The 14767-nt window shown below is 38.4% G+C and overlaps 1 protein-coding gene across 2 annotated transcripts in view; it reads right to left on the bottom strand.

The window, feature by feature from the left end:
- Positions 1–10706: 10706 nt before the first annotated feature.
- The window catches only part of LOC101855782 (probable palmitoyltransferase ZDHHC21), a 10928-nt gene continuing 6867 nt past the window's right edge, over positions 10707–14767 (bottom strand). For both annotated transcript variants that reach the window (XM_005096025.3, XM_005096024.3), the window contains exons 5-8: positions 14606–14744; positions 13866–13982; positions 12989–13035; positions 10707–11022 (exon numbers count right to left, since the gene is read on the bottom strand). In XM_005096025.3, coding sequence (XP_005096082.1) covers positions 10896–11022; positions 12989–13035; positions 13866–13982; positions 14606–14744 — 430 coding nt within the window. In that variant the 3' untranslated portion in view covers positions 10707–10895. The remainder of the gene's footprint in view (positions 11023–12988; positions 13036–13865; positions 13983–14605; positions 14745–14767) is intronic.

The raw sequence follows: 14767 nt of genomic DNA, 5'->3' as shown, positions 1-14767 counted from the left end.
CCCCCCCCCACACACACACCCTTCTTTCTCAGTCCGCTCCTATATCTCCTGATTCCCCTACTGTATACTCCTCTTTCCTTCAATTTCCCCCTCTCCACGGGGCTCTCGTGTCCCAGAAGTTAAGGTGTTGGCCTCTCTGCCTCTCATTCAAAGGTCCCGGATAGCAACAGAAAATCTTTTTTTTTCTCTAAAAATGTCTCCTTTCACCTCCTTTCCTGCTCTCTTGCAATGTTCTGTCGTCTGCTTTCGTCTCCACTTTCTGCCCCCACCCCCTCTTTTCCTTTGCCCCCTCTAGGCTTCTGACCCTTTTCTGCAGCCTTTCTACTGCTATTCCTTGGCTCCTTCTTACTGCTGTCTTTCAGCCACATCCCGGATCTTCTGGTTGGAAAGATCTACTCCTAGCCTTCTCGGACAAGGGCGAAAAGTCTCGGAGGTCCCGTGTGCAAGTTGCGCACGTTAAAGATCCCTTGGCGATACGAGTAGGCTTCGGCCGCCACCCGGGCAAAATTCAAAATTTCCTACCGACTGAAAAAGTTTAATGTGTCCCGCAGGCTATGACCTAATGCAGTTGCGAGCGCCGTAAAACACTTACCAGAAAATACGTCTCCCCTCCTTTCTTCCCGTCCCCTCTTTCCTCTCCCTGTCTTCCCCTCTCTCATTGCCCCTCCTCTCTTACTTCACCTTTCCCCCCTCCCCTTACTGTCTCTCTTCTCCTCTCTTCCCATTTCCCTCTCTCTGCCCTCCTTTCTTCCCTTCCCCTATTTCCTCTACCTTCTCCTCTCTTCCCTTCCCGTCTCTCCCCTCCCCCTTTCCCTCTCTCCCCACTCCTCTCTTCTCTTCCCCTCTCCCTTTTCCCTCTTTCCTGTCCCTCTACCTCTGAGTGTATTCCTCATTTGCTATCTCCAAAACACCCTGTCAACCATACAACAACGGCGTCTGTGGTGTAGCAGTTAGGCACTTCCCTGCTGCACACAGGAGACCCGAGTTGGATTCCTGAATGGGGAGAATTGTTATCAAGTATCTCTGCCTTTCTGCTTGGATGTTGTTTCTTGCTCACATCGGGTTGGCTCTGACAGAAAAGGTTGGACGTTCGCATTCTAAATGACCCTTGTTGTGTTGAAGGGGGCGTAAGAACACCTACATATTTTTTAGATAATATATAATATTAATACATTTAAAACAAAAACAAAAAACAAACCCGGAAAAAACACAAAACAATGGCGTTTCCAACATCATTATCTTTTATTTCACAAAGTTGTGACTTGGGCTGCTTCCCCATGACATAATATCCAATATATTTGTGACAACATGGTGGAAGCAAGCGCTCGTTGGGCAAATAGGGAGTTATCGGTTTTTTTCTTGAAGCTTGTTCTATCTTACTCTTGGTGAGGAAAATAAACCCAACCGTTTATCTTGAATAGAAGTCGAGATATTTGGGATTGAAGGAGGCAGGGGGCCCCTGGTGTCAGAAGCAAAATTAGCGAGAAAACTGATACCACAGTTTGGTGACTTCTAAAGCTTGAATGTCCTTGGAAACTGTAAAAAGTTTAGTTGTTCCCGTATGCGATCTGGACATTGGGGATTGCCTTGTTAGTGAGACAACTTCCTGGACCTTCGGCATATTGTGGTAGGGTAGCCAGTTCCTTTCCACGCCGCCTTTACTTCTCCAACTCGAAGTCAGGTGCCCATTACTGCCGGGTGGGCAGGAGGGGGCGAAAAAAATCCATGTCCAAACCGAGGCTCGAACCAAGACTTTCTGCTTCGGAGATGAGCCCACTAACCCCTCCGCCACCGCATTTTTTGTGCCTTTCATTAACGTTTTGCATTAAAATTGCAAAAAAAAAAAAAAGAATTTTAAAAAGGACATAACAGGTGTTGAGCCAAAATAAAAATCCATAAAAATTGCCCAAACCGCAGAAAACCTGATTTTTTTAAAGATTTCGTTATTTTGGCGCCCGCCTGATTTCACCACAATGCCACACATATTTAAGATGAGTCCTGATGGTTTGGTCCACTAGGTGTACATAATATTTCAGTATTTGAGTTTTTTGGTACCATTGAAAAGAGGACAAAATTCCCATTCATCTGACACCAATTTCAAATAAATATGCTGATATATTTACGAAATGAATGGCAGTTCAATATTGGATGCTCCACTAATGTCCCAGTAAAAATACTGATATATTTGCAATCAAACATTTGATAAATATTTTTACAGCAACAGACACATTCTCTAAAATGCCAGAATTACATTCAAAAGCATCATTTCAAGATTTCAAAAATTGATTCTTGGACAAATAAGTCATTAAAAGTAAGAAAGCAAAAAAAACCAACAACCCAACATTTTATTTTCATAAACAACAAGTGGTTTTGGCCATTTCTGCTGTTCAGCTTGATGCACCTTGTGGACCGAACCACGGAAACGAGTCACATTTGTTCATTTGTCACTGACAGAACCTAACATTTCTGTCGTCATTTTTAAAAGTACTGTACAGTATATGCATTTTAAAACAATTTTACAGGAGAGCCAATATACTGAATGTCATTACCAAGAAAATGAATTCTTTGTAAACACCCCAAAGTCAACATTTTAAAGAATACAATTTTGATAACACAATAGCTTCCTTATTATCTTCAAAACAATTGTTGTTTCCTTGATAACAACATTCAGTTTTCTGAATCTCCAGTAAAATTGTAAAAACTGCATATATTTACTCATATTGCACTTTTAGAAATGATGGCAGATTTGTTCATTTCTCACCGACAGAGCCAAATTCTCTACTCGTGTCCTTTGTTGTCATGGTGGAAGAAATGAGAAACATTTGAGGCGTCCACTTTTTGAGAAGTGCTCAAGTGCATACTGTACATTGTCACTGTCTTTCAACATTGTCGTAAAGGTCAAAATTAAGGAAAATGAATATCAAGTATGTCGTAGAGTTTGACGAGGTGCTTCGATTGGCCCTACTCTCATTCATCTTCTTAAAATAGTATCATATGTGATTAAATTAAACTCCTCGTAACGAGATTGCGTCCTGAGCGAAATAATAGTTTTTTGCTTCTCCTGAAAACCTCATATTCTGACATATGACAATGATGAATGACAGCGATTTTATATATACATGTATGTATATAAAACTATACACACACACACACGCACACATATATAGCTAACATAGACGAGTGGGGCACTGGCAAATAAATTCTACAGACAGTAAAATCAAATAAATACATGTAGAAATAGATCTATAAACAGACCAAGTAAAAAAGAATTAAAAATATGAATAGATCTACTTTGTCACTCTCGCTGATGTATAAGTAATGCACAGAAACAACCTTCATAGGTATAAATACAAATTCCTTTCAGTCAAAATTACCACACAAATTTTTCCCAAAGGAATACCAACAAAAACACAGCAGTAAAAATAAAGCATATGAGTCACGACACAATGGAATCAGACACTCGTCAATTTTTGGGCATATGGAGAATGAAGCTTGTTTAGTTGTCTTGCTTTTGATGTAAAAAAAAAATAACCATGCACTTTAAACAGATGTCAAGATATTTGGGATTGAAAGAGGTGGGGGTTGCCTAGTGTCAGTTGCAAAACTGGCAAAAAAACCAGCCACTAGAATTAAGTGACTTTCAAAGCTTGAGTGTCATTGGAAACTACAAATATACAGTTTTGTGCCTTTGATCAACGTTTTCCAGTAAAATTTGCACTTAAAAAGTGTTGAGCCAAAATATACATTTGATAAAAAGTGAACAGTGGGCTGAATAATGTAGGTTTCTTCAGTTTCATTATTATGACAAACGACTGATTTCGCTGTTTGTTTGTTTGATTGTTTGAGTAAAGAGAAGCGCATTGACACAATAATGGCCATTTAGTGCTGGGAAAAAGTAAGACAGACAGACAGAAATATCTGAGGGAAAGTTAAGCAGCAGAACCAACCAGTGACGCCCTCCAACTACCCGCGGATTTCACCATGTCGTGACACATTTATCATATTCACAAGCAACTTGCCACCCAGTTTCAACTCACTGGAAACTGGAAACAATACAGAGATATTGAGACAGCAGCAGCAATATAAAAAAATAATAAAAGCATTTATCTTTCCACATGCAACCTGTTTAGTTTATGGAAGAGCTTTACAGCATTTGCAACACAAAGAGGTCATATATAAGTGATGGAAATTAGAGGTGTTACTACTAGGGAGTAACATACAAAGAAAAGGAAGAGGAGAGATTAAGACAACAGATATTTCATTGAAAAGAAGGAGCACACCACACCAGATAGAGCACTCGTCAACCACCCACTCGTACTACCTGTCTTACACCATGAGCACTTGGAGCTAAAAGTAGGTCAGAATGTGATAAAGCAAGCAAAAGCTTGAGTAGAGAGAAACTCACAGACACAATAATGGTCATGATGATACAGGGTGGGGGGAAGAAGCAAGACGGACAGACAGAAACAACAGAGGGAAAGAAAAGAAGTAGGACTTTAAGATGGCGCCCTCCAACCACAAGCAAAACCAAAGTTCATTTTGTACAATGAATATGTGTCACACACGCATATACATAAACACATACATACATATTTGCATAAACACACATGCACATACACACACACACATACATACACAAACACAAAGGCACATATGTACACAAACATATCACACAGACACACATATATAAATACAAATACACACACATACACACTTATATACATACAATAACACACACATATACACACAAATACACAAACATACTTAGATACATACAAACATACATACGCATACACAACGACATACACATATGCGCAACACACACATACACACCCACACAAAAGAAGCAAATATATACATATATATATATATATATATATATATATATATATATATATATATATATATATATATATATTTATATAATCTAGTAAACAAATCTAACATTGAGCAAGACCAAAGATCAAATGTAATCACCACTTCGCTTCCTTTAATCCATGCACACAAACGCTCAAACACACATACAGGGTGATCCCAAAAAAACTTTACAACTTTTTTTCTAAATATCTCGCGCAAATGTTGTTCTAGAAAGATGAAATTTAGAACAGATAAACTTCATTCAAAATGAATTTGTTTGACATAAAATTCATAAAGAAGAATCTTATTTTCAGAATGGTAAAAGCATAAAGAAAAAACCACCCATAAAGGAAAAAATGCGCCAATTAAAAAAAAGACACTCTCGCAAGGAAGGTCACGAGACGATTTGTTTGATTTTTGTCTTTTTTTTCCTCTATAACATTTAATTGTTTCATCATTGAGGCATTAAACAATATTTAGCATCTCTTAGGGACTTACATTTTTGTTCTGGAATTTCTAAAACAAATGCTCCACATGTCCTCCTTTGGATTCCAAACATCTTTTAACGCGTTTGAAATGCTCGATGACGGCCAAACACAGTTCTCGTGGAATGTTTCTCACTTCATCACGGATTGCTTGTTTCATAATTTCAATATTTTCAAACTGTTTTGAAATATCCTGTCCTTCAGAAAGGTGTACAGTGTCGGTGGCTTTAAGCACTTATGGTTTGGTGGGTCCTTTTTTTTTTTGAAGACGCAGACGGACATGTTGCAACTGTGAACACAGACCGATATATCGAGGTGCTGAAGAAATTCTGCACGGATCTGGGGAGACTCCGGCACTTGGATCGCCAAGACCAGTAGTTCATGCAAGATGGGGCCAATCCACACGTTTCTGTCAGATCAATGACACGACTAGCTGACCACTTTGGAGATCATGTGACCAGTCGCAGAAGTGAACACATTTGGACTCTGCATTCTCCTGACCTGAATGCTTTAGACTTTTTCTTGTGGGGCTATCTGAAGGACAGGATATTTCAAAACCAGTTTGAAAACATTGAAATTATGAAACAAGCAATCCGTGGTGAAGTGAGAAACATTCCGCTGGAACTGTGTTTGGCCGTCATCGAGCATTTCAAACGATGCGTTAAAAGATGTTTGGAGTCCAAAGGAGGACATGTGGAGCATTTGTTTTAGAAATTCCAGAACATTAAATGTTAGTTCTTTAACTTCCTAAGAGAAGTTAAATATTGTTTAATGTCACAAGGTTGGAACAATTAAATGTTATGAAGAAAAAGAAGACAAAAATCAAATCAATCGTCTCATGACTTTCCTTGCGAGAGTGTCTTTTTTAAAAATTGGTATATTTTGCGTTTAAGGGTGTGTTTTTTTAAAGCGTTTTCTGTTCTGAAAATAAGTTTCTTCTGTATGAATTTTATGTCAAACAAATTTCCTTTGAATGAAGTGTATCTGTCCCAAATGTCATCTTTCTAGAACAACATTTGCGCGAGATATTTCGAAAAAAAGTTGTAAAGTTTTTTTTTGGATCACCCTGTATATGGAATACATAAGGAATAATAATGATAATAATGTGTCACGACGTGGTGGAATCAGGCGCTCGTCATTTTTTGGGCATATGGAGTTATTGGTGTAATCTTAAAGGTTGTTCATTAGTCTTGCTTTAAATAAAGAAAAATTCTATTTATCTTGAATAGAAGTCGAGGTGTTTGGGATTGAAGGATGTCGGGTCGCCTGTTTTCAAAAGTAAAATTATCGAGAAAATGGCCGCCAAAGTTTTGTAACTTCAATAGCTTAAGAGTCCGTGAGAATTGAAAATTATATTTTTTGCCTTTAAACAAGGTATTGCAGTAAAATTTATATGGAAATGTGCTTTCATATGAACATAAAAGGTGTTTAGCTAAAAAACAAAATTTCGATAAAAGTTGCCAAACTGGCGGGAAAATGCCAGTTTCTTGACTTTCATTATTTTGACGAATGCCTGGTTTCACCATGCTGCCTCATATATTAATATTTATAATAGCAAAAATGATAATTGTGTTCATATACCACATATCCACGTCCTATAGTTTGCTCTATACATTTTACTACAATTATAACCACAGCAGACCCTAGAGCTAGTACACCCAGAAATATTCTCGGCTTCCTGGGAAGAATACACTGCAAGCTGCAGATTGCAAACGCTGCTATAGGGTCTAATCTCTGTTACACAGCTGGTTTTGACAGTGATTCAGAGATACATACATGAAAACCTCAGTATAACGTGCATGGAAACACATACAGTAAAACCTCAGGATAATGAACACGGTTTAAAACATACTATTGGCTGTAACATTCACTATCTATCTGAAGCCTCAAGTCCCATTGAGTATTTTCAAATCTTTTGGTCAATACATAGCAACAGACATATTTTCTAAAATGCAAAAAAATTACATTCAAAAGCATAATTTCAAGATTTTGACAATTGATTCACAGACAGATAAGTCATTAAAAGAGACTAAGTTCAAAATCTTGTGTCCAAAACGAGTATGTTAAACCAATATTGCGTTGTTGACAGGGAGATAGAGATGAAATAATTGCATGGCAAGCGAACACATCAACTAGTAAAAATCTGGTAGGAGACCAGTGGCTTCCCTGGTTAAAAGTCTGCGACCATTACAATTACTCATCTAATGCGCTTATGTGTTTTACATTTGTCTCACAACACGGTGGAATCAGGTGCTCATCAAAAGCTTGATCACATGTCTTGCTTTCGATGGGAAAAAAACCCATTACCCATCTATCTTGAATAGAAGTCGAGAGACTTGCAATTGAAAAAGGTAGGAGTTGCCCAGTGTCAGAGGTGAAATTAATGACAAAATGGACGCCAAAATCTGATGACTTCTAAAGCTTGAGTAGCCTTGGAAACTGCAAATTTACATTTTTTAAATGCCTCTCAGCAACACCTTTCAAAATCCACTAAGAAATCTGATTTTATACAGACATAATAGGTGTTGAGCCAAAAACAAATTGAATACAAATTGCCCAACCGAAGGAAAATTATGAGATTTTTCCATATTATTAACTTGAAAAGAGCCTGATTTCACCACACAGATGCACATTCAAATGTTGCCATGTCAGGATAGCAGTGTGATCCATGGAAGCAGATCAAGGTCACGGGGATTTCTTGACGTATTGAATCTTGACGTATTCTTACAACAGCTCAACTTACATTTTTAAAAAAGTTTACGAAGAACCTGAAATCGCCAGCAAGCTGTTCAAGTTCAAATGTACTAAGCTCAAGATTCAGAAATTTAAAAAAAATTTAGTTTCTTAATCTTTGATATCGGTTGCATGAACTCATGAAATATTTTGTCGAAAGTCAAATTCTAAGCATTGCTAAAAGCATGAAAAGACACACAAAGGTAGGTACAATCTTCACCTAAAAAGTTATTTTTTATTAAATATTTTTTAAAAACAGAATTTGAACAGCTTTCTGACTATACAGGTCTACTCTCATAACAGTTCAATCTATTTACAAAAATAACCTTCAATGTTGATGAAAAACCTGACAAATACTCACAACAGCAATTATTCTCAAATTAAAACCTGACACATTCTCACAACAGCTCAACTTATACCAACCCCCCCCCCCCCCCCACCTAAAAAAACAAAAACAAATAACAACAGCAAACCAACAACAAAAAAACCCTGACAAATTCATACAACAGCTCAACTTAGAATACAAAAAAAACCTCCTGACAAACTCTCACAACAGCTCAGAGAAAAACCCGGCACATTATTGAAAAGTTTTAACGTTTACAGCCCAAGTAGTGCGTATATATCCCTCACAGGATGCTGACCGCCTCCAAACCGAATCGGGTATTTTTAAATTGCAATCTGCCCAAAATATTTCTGAAAATGAAATATTCTCTACATGTTATTTTTACTAAACTTCAAACAAAAGCAGAGTAGGGATTTCTGCAATGTCTGCTTAAAACATTAAAGACACTGTCAGTATTGGCTGGGCCTGAGGAGCCAAGGATTCCAATATTAACAGGGCCAGGGAGAAGTGAGGACTAAAAATAGCCTGGTGTCGTAAGGGTTAACTCCTCCAGTGTTGAGACATTCCATCTACGTTTGCACAGACAAAATAAAATGTCTATTCGAGATATTAAAACAAAGCCATTGTAACATCTTTCCCCTAACTTTTAAGAAAAGAAATCTGCAAAAGCTGTGGTTAGTTGTATCTCCTTAAACTTTCCTTACAGACCCGAAGGAAAAATAGCAGACATAAGATAAGATAAGATACATCTTTATTGTTCAGATCCTGGCACATTGGTTTGGTGTTTCACCACGTACACACATACACACACGCACAAACATGCACACACATGTGCACACCCATAAACTCACTCAGTCTTGTACAGCAAAAGTGAGTGCCTATGTCCACACAGCAGTGAAGAGGTTAATTATGTAAAAAAAAATCCTCCAACAAACAAACAAACAAACAAACAAACAAACAAACAAGCAAGCAAGCCTTGAGTATAGAAAGGGAGCACTATCAGCTGTTGAGGTTAGACAAACTGTGACCTCAGTGACAAATCCCTGTCCTTGCTACGTGAGGTATCAGTTGGTTGCCATGGTGATATGCCGACAGAAAGTCAAAACGGTAGAGCGAGCCATGACAGACGAAACGTGCAAGCTTTTAGACCACACTTGTAATGAAAGTAACAATGAGAATTTTCATAAGGACAGCAATTCCAGAATAACAATAACATGTGGTAATAATAACAGTGATCATAATTATAGTAAAAACACATAATAATAATAATAATAATAATTAGTAATAACAAAAATAATATTGATAATGGTAATGGTAACGATAATGGCACATTATAATAATAAAAATGATAACGAAAAACTCAAACATCATTAGAAAAAAAAAAATTTTTTAAGTGAGTGTATTTTTCCACCTCCATCGACATAATTTAGATCATTTTGGAGGCCGGCTTTGACCCTGCCTGTCAGGGCCAGCCTGGGCTGAGATGGACACAAAGTCAAAGCAGAAAGTACAGGCATCTAAAAAAAAATCCTCGCCACATGGGGATCGAAACACGATCTTCTCCAGGAAAAACCGCTTAACTGCTAGATCACAGACATCGGTACACCAATAGAAACAACAACAATATTAATATAATGAAAATAACAATATTAATAATGATTGTAAGCAAACAATAATAAACAAATAAGTAAAAAATAATAAAATCATCTATAAGAACATCGACCATTCCCCATCACAAAGGCCATTGGCCCTATAGTACAGGTCACATAACAAACGTCAACTCTCTCTCTCTCTCTCTCTCAATCTCTCAATGTCTCACTCTCTCCTTTGCCTCTCTCTTTCTATCTCTCAATGTCTCACTCTCTATCTCTCAATGTCTCACTTTCTATCTCTCAATATCTCACTCTCTCCTCTGTTTCTCCATGTCTCTGTCTCTTTCTCTCTGTCTCTAAGTATCTCTCTCTCTATCTCTTAATGTCTTACTCTCTCCTCTTTCTCTCCACGTCTCTCTCTCTCTCTGTTTTTGAATGTTTCTCTTTCTCCCTCTGTCTCTCAATGTCTCCCTCTCTCCCTCTGTCTCTAAATGTCTCTCCGTCTCCCTCTGTCTCTCTCTCTCTCCTTCTGTATCTCACTGCCTCCCCCTTTCTCTCTCTCTCTGTATCACAATGTCTCTCTCTCTGTCTCTTTAAATATCTTAATGTCTCTTGCTCAGTCTCTCTTTTCCTGTCTCTCAAAGTCTCTCCCTCGGTCTATCTGTCTTTTTCATCTTCAGCCTTTCAATTTCTCTCTCTCTCTTTCTCTCTGTTTCTTCATCTCTCTCTGTTTCTTTCAGTCTCTATCTCTCTGTTTTTCCCTAAATCTCTGTGTCTCTAACTATCTCTCTGTCTCCCACTATCTCTCTCTGTCAGTCTAGAGAAGCGGAGTCCGCAAGCCATAAAAAAATCCTCTACACACATAAACATTTCAATTGGACACCCTCAGACATTCTGACTGTGGGAGGTTGGGAGGAGTGGCCGCCGTCGACCAATGGGAAGCCACCAGAACAGAGGTAGGCCCCGCCCACAAAGCTCCCTGTAGGCAGTGTAGGTCTGCCTCACCGTAATTCTGGGGAACAGAGACAAGTCTATGAAAACAGTTTGCCTGTTTATTAAATCAATGTATGATAGTGTTTTAGCTCCTTAACTCTTTATCTTCATGGGGGGGGGGGGGGGGGGTAAAAATTAACCCACTATGCTGGGGCCCCATTTCGGTACGAAATCTAAAATTGACATATATGCCACTAAACTGGTCATCAAATTTAAAAAAGTGAACTTATTTTAATAGTTCTTCATCTAATGAATGATCTCTCCAATTGACGAAAAGTCAGTTGATGTCGAAGTTGTCGTAAAAGAATGCGCCCGAGCCCCTGCCAGTGGCTCACCGGCACAGTGTTTCCGACCGCGAGCTGCTGGGAGTGGCTTGCCGGAGATAAAGAGTTAAAATGGCTGCTTGCACTGCATGCTTCTCAGGAAGTTGGGATTGTTTCAGAATGCAATCAGGTCTGTTGGGGTAATAACATAGACTGAAAAGGGCAGAGAGCTTGCTGTTGAGCGGGGATTTGAGCTATACAAATACCACCTGTTTCATATTTTTTTAAAGTGTAGGTGTTTTTACCCCTCCATTGACACAACTCAGGACATTTGTGAGGCAGCGTGGTGAAATCAGGCGCTCGTCAAAATAGCAAAATTGGAGAAACAGGCATTTTTCTGCCAGTTTGGACATTTTTATAGAAATTTTTTTTTTTGGCTTAGCCTCTTTTATGTCGATATGAAAACACATTTGCGGGTGAATTTACTGAAAAACTTTGAGTTAAAGGCACAAAATATTTCATTTTTCAGTTTCAAAGACTCTTTAGCGATTACAGTAACCAAACTTTAGCGGCCATTTTCTCGCTAATTTCACCACTGAAACCAGGCGACCTTACTTCCTTCGATCGCAAATATGTCGAGTTCTATCTAAGATAAATGGATACTTATTTCATTGGAAGCAAGGCAAATAAATCAGTTTTCAGATGATACCAATAACTCCACATGCCCAAAAAATTGACGAGAGCCTGATTCCACCACGCTGCCTCACATTTAGGAAGCGGGCTTCTTCTTCTGCCTGTCAGGGCCAACCTAGGCAGAGACGAATACAACATCCCAGCACAAAGACCGGGATAATAGATGAATATTTTCTCCCCACTCGAGAGTTGAACTCAGGTCTCCTGAGTCCGACAGCAAAGGGCCTAACCACTACACCAAAGATGCTGGTTTGTTTGTTTGTTTGTCTGTGTGAATAAAGAGAAGCCATAGTCTTCTGTTTTTAAGTCCAGACTGGGAACTCAGTAACTGTCACAATAAGTATCTGTCCTATCTTAAAAAATTGTCACCATCAGTATCGGTATTGTTCCTGAACCACACAATGAAACTACAGCTGGGATAACAGGTGGCAAGAATTGGCAAAAATGAGAAACAAAATAAGACAAAGTCAACAAGGTATTTACTAATAAGGATATCAATTTAGAATTTCATTAATAATTCTGATAAGACCTTCCATGAGAATTTTGATAAAGATTTCAATAAAGATTCTGATAAGAGTTTCAATCAGGATTTGATACAGATTTCAATAAGGATTCCCATAATGATTCTGAAAAAGATTTCAATAATAATTTCTACGATTTCAATAAGAATTTTGATAATAATTTCAATAAAGACTCTGAAAAGGATTCCAATAAGGATTGAATAAAGATTCCAACGAGGACTATGACATGGATTCCAATATGTATTTAGATGAGGATTCCCAAAAAAGATTCTGATAAGAATTCTTATTAGGATTTTGATAAGGATTCCAATGAGGACTTTGATAAGGGTTCCTAAAAGGACTGCGACTTGCTAAGGATTCCAAAAAGGATTTTGATTTAAGGCTTTGAGACCAGCCACAGAGAAAATCAAATAGGCTCAAACAATCAAGCCCTTTCTCCACTCCAGTAACTATTACAGAGATGGCACCACTGAATTATTATTAAAAAAACATTATTTTAAAAACTCACTCTTTGGCCTTGGGAGGTTTCAACATTGTTTCTATTGTCGTTCGGTTCTGGGGAGTAAAAAAAATATAAAATAAATGTAGGTATTCCCCCCCAATTCTATACACTTTAGATCACTTTAGACAAATGTGTCCTACCCTGTCTGTCAGGACCAACCTGGGCTGACAGAGATACAACAAAACTCAGCAGAAAGACCGAGATACTCTATAAAAATTTCTCCTCATTCAAGAATCAAACTCGGGTCTCCTGTGTGCAACAGCAAAGAGCCTAACCTCTACACCACAGACATTGGGAAGTAAGAAAGAACAAAATATCAAGATCATTATAGGTGCCAAGTGAACATTCTGAGAACAGATTCCTCAGCAAAGTTTGTAACTGTTTGAGCTCTTAATTAACTGCTTTTACTGTACGCTTCCTGGGAGGCCAAAAATGTTTCTGAGTGTTCTCTAAGGTCTGCTGGGGTAATAATAGTTACAAAGTTCATAGGGCTTGCTGCTGATAAAGTATAGATACTGAAGAAATCAAACATGACATTCATAAGATGGAGGGGGATGCGGAGGGGAAGAAGAGAAGGAGGAAGAGAAGGAAGAATAAAAGGAGCAAGAGGAGAAAAAGGGGGATGAGGAGGAAGAAAAGGAAAAGGAGGAGGAGGAGGAGGAAGAGAAAGAAAAGGAGGAGGAGGAGGTGGAAGAGGGAGAAAAAGAGGATCAAGAGGAGGAGGTGGAGAAGGAAGATGACGAAGTATAGGAGGAGGAGGAAAAAGAAAAGGAGGAGGCAGAGGAGGAGAAAAAGGACATAGAAGAAGAAGAGGAGGAAGAGCAAAAGAAAGAAGAGGAGGAGTAGAAGAAAGAGGAGGAGGACGAGATCACTTTTTACTCACAATGATGAGGTGAAAGTGTTGTTGCGTCACCATGACGCCCATCATAAACATGATGTTGAGTGCCAGGAGGAAGTCCACGTACATGAACCAGATGCCGTGCTTGATATAAATAGCATCCTGGTTATATGGGTCAGTTGGAGGTCAAACAATGAGATCGTTAATAACACATTGAAATATGAATAAAAATCATTGTGTCCGAGTTTGAGTAAAGAGAAACGCATCCGCACAATACGGTCATGTAGTGCTGGGAAGAAGCCAGACAGACAAACAGAAATAACAGAGTGAAAAGAAAAGAAGTAGGACCTAACGGTAGTGCCCTCCAACCAGATGTTAAAAAATCAGGCTTATAATTTACATATATATATATAAAAAAATATATATAAATATACTGCCATGATACATATAAATAAAGAACTTATGAAAATACAAACCCAGACTTGTCAATAAAGCAATCAAGACTTGTCAGTAAAGATATAAACCCAGACTTGTCTGTAAAGATATAAGCAGACTTTTCTATAAGTCACAAAGTCTTACCCTGTCATAATGGCATACACTTGGATAGTCAAAGTGTCACAAAGGATAGTCAAAGTGTCCCAAAGGATCATCCAAAAGTCTTAACCTGTCATGATGGTACACTAGGATAGTCAAAGTGCTATAAAGGATCATCCAAAAGTCTTAACCTGTCATGATGGTACACTAGGATAGTCAAAGTGCTATAAAGGACAATCCAAAAGTCTTACCCTGTTACAACTGTTGCACTTTGGAAAGACCCAGAAGTGGCACATGAGCAGGATGAAGGAGTAGAAGCCCAGCAGGAAGGCGTAGACCAGCAGCTGCACAAAGGCAAAGTGGTTGTCTTCTCCGACACAGTTGTTGATCCTGACACCACGGGGGAATGACCG

The sequence above is a fragment of the Aplysia californica genome, unplaced genomic scaffold, assembly GCF_000002075.1.
Source record: "Aplysia californica isolate F4 #8 unplaced genomic scaffold, AplCal3.0 scaffold00119, whole genome shotgun sequence".
Classification (NCBI taxonomy): domain Eukaryota; kingdom Metazoa; phylum Mollusca; class Gastropoda; order Aplysiida; family Aplysiidae; genus Aplysia; species Aplysia californica.
The sequence above is the reverse complement of the archived record's forward strand: the minus strand, read 5'-3'. Positions and strand labels throughout refer to the sequence as shown.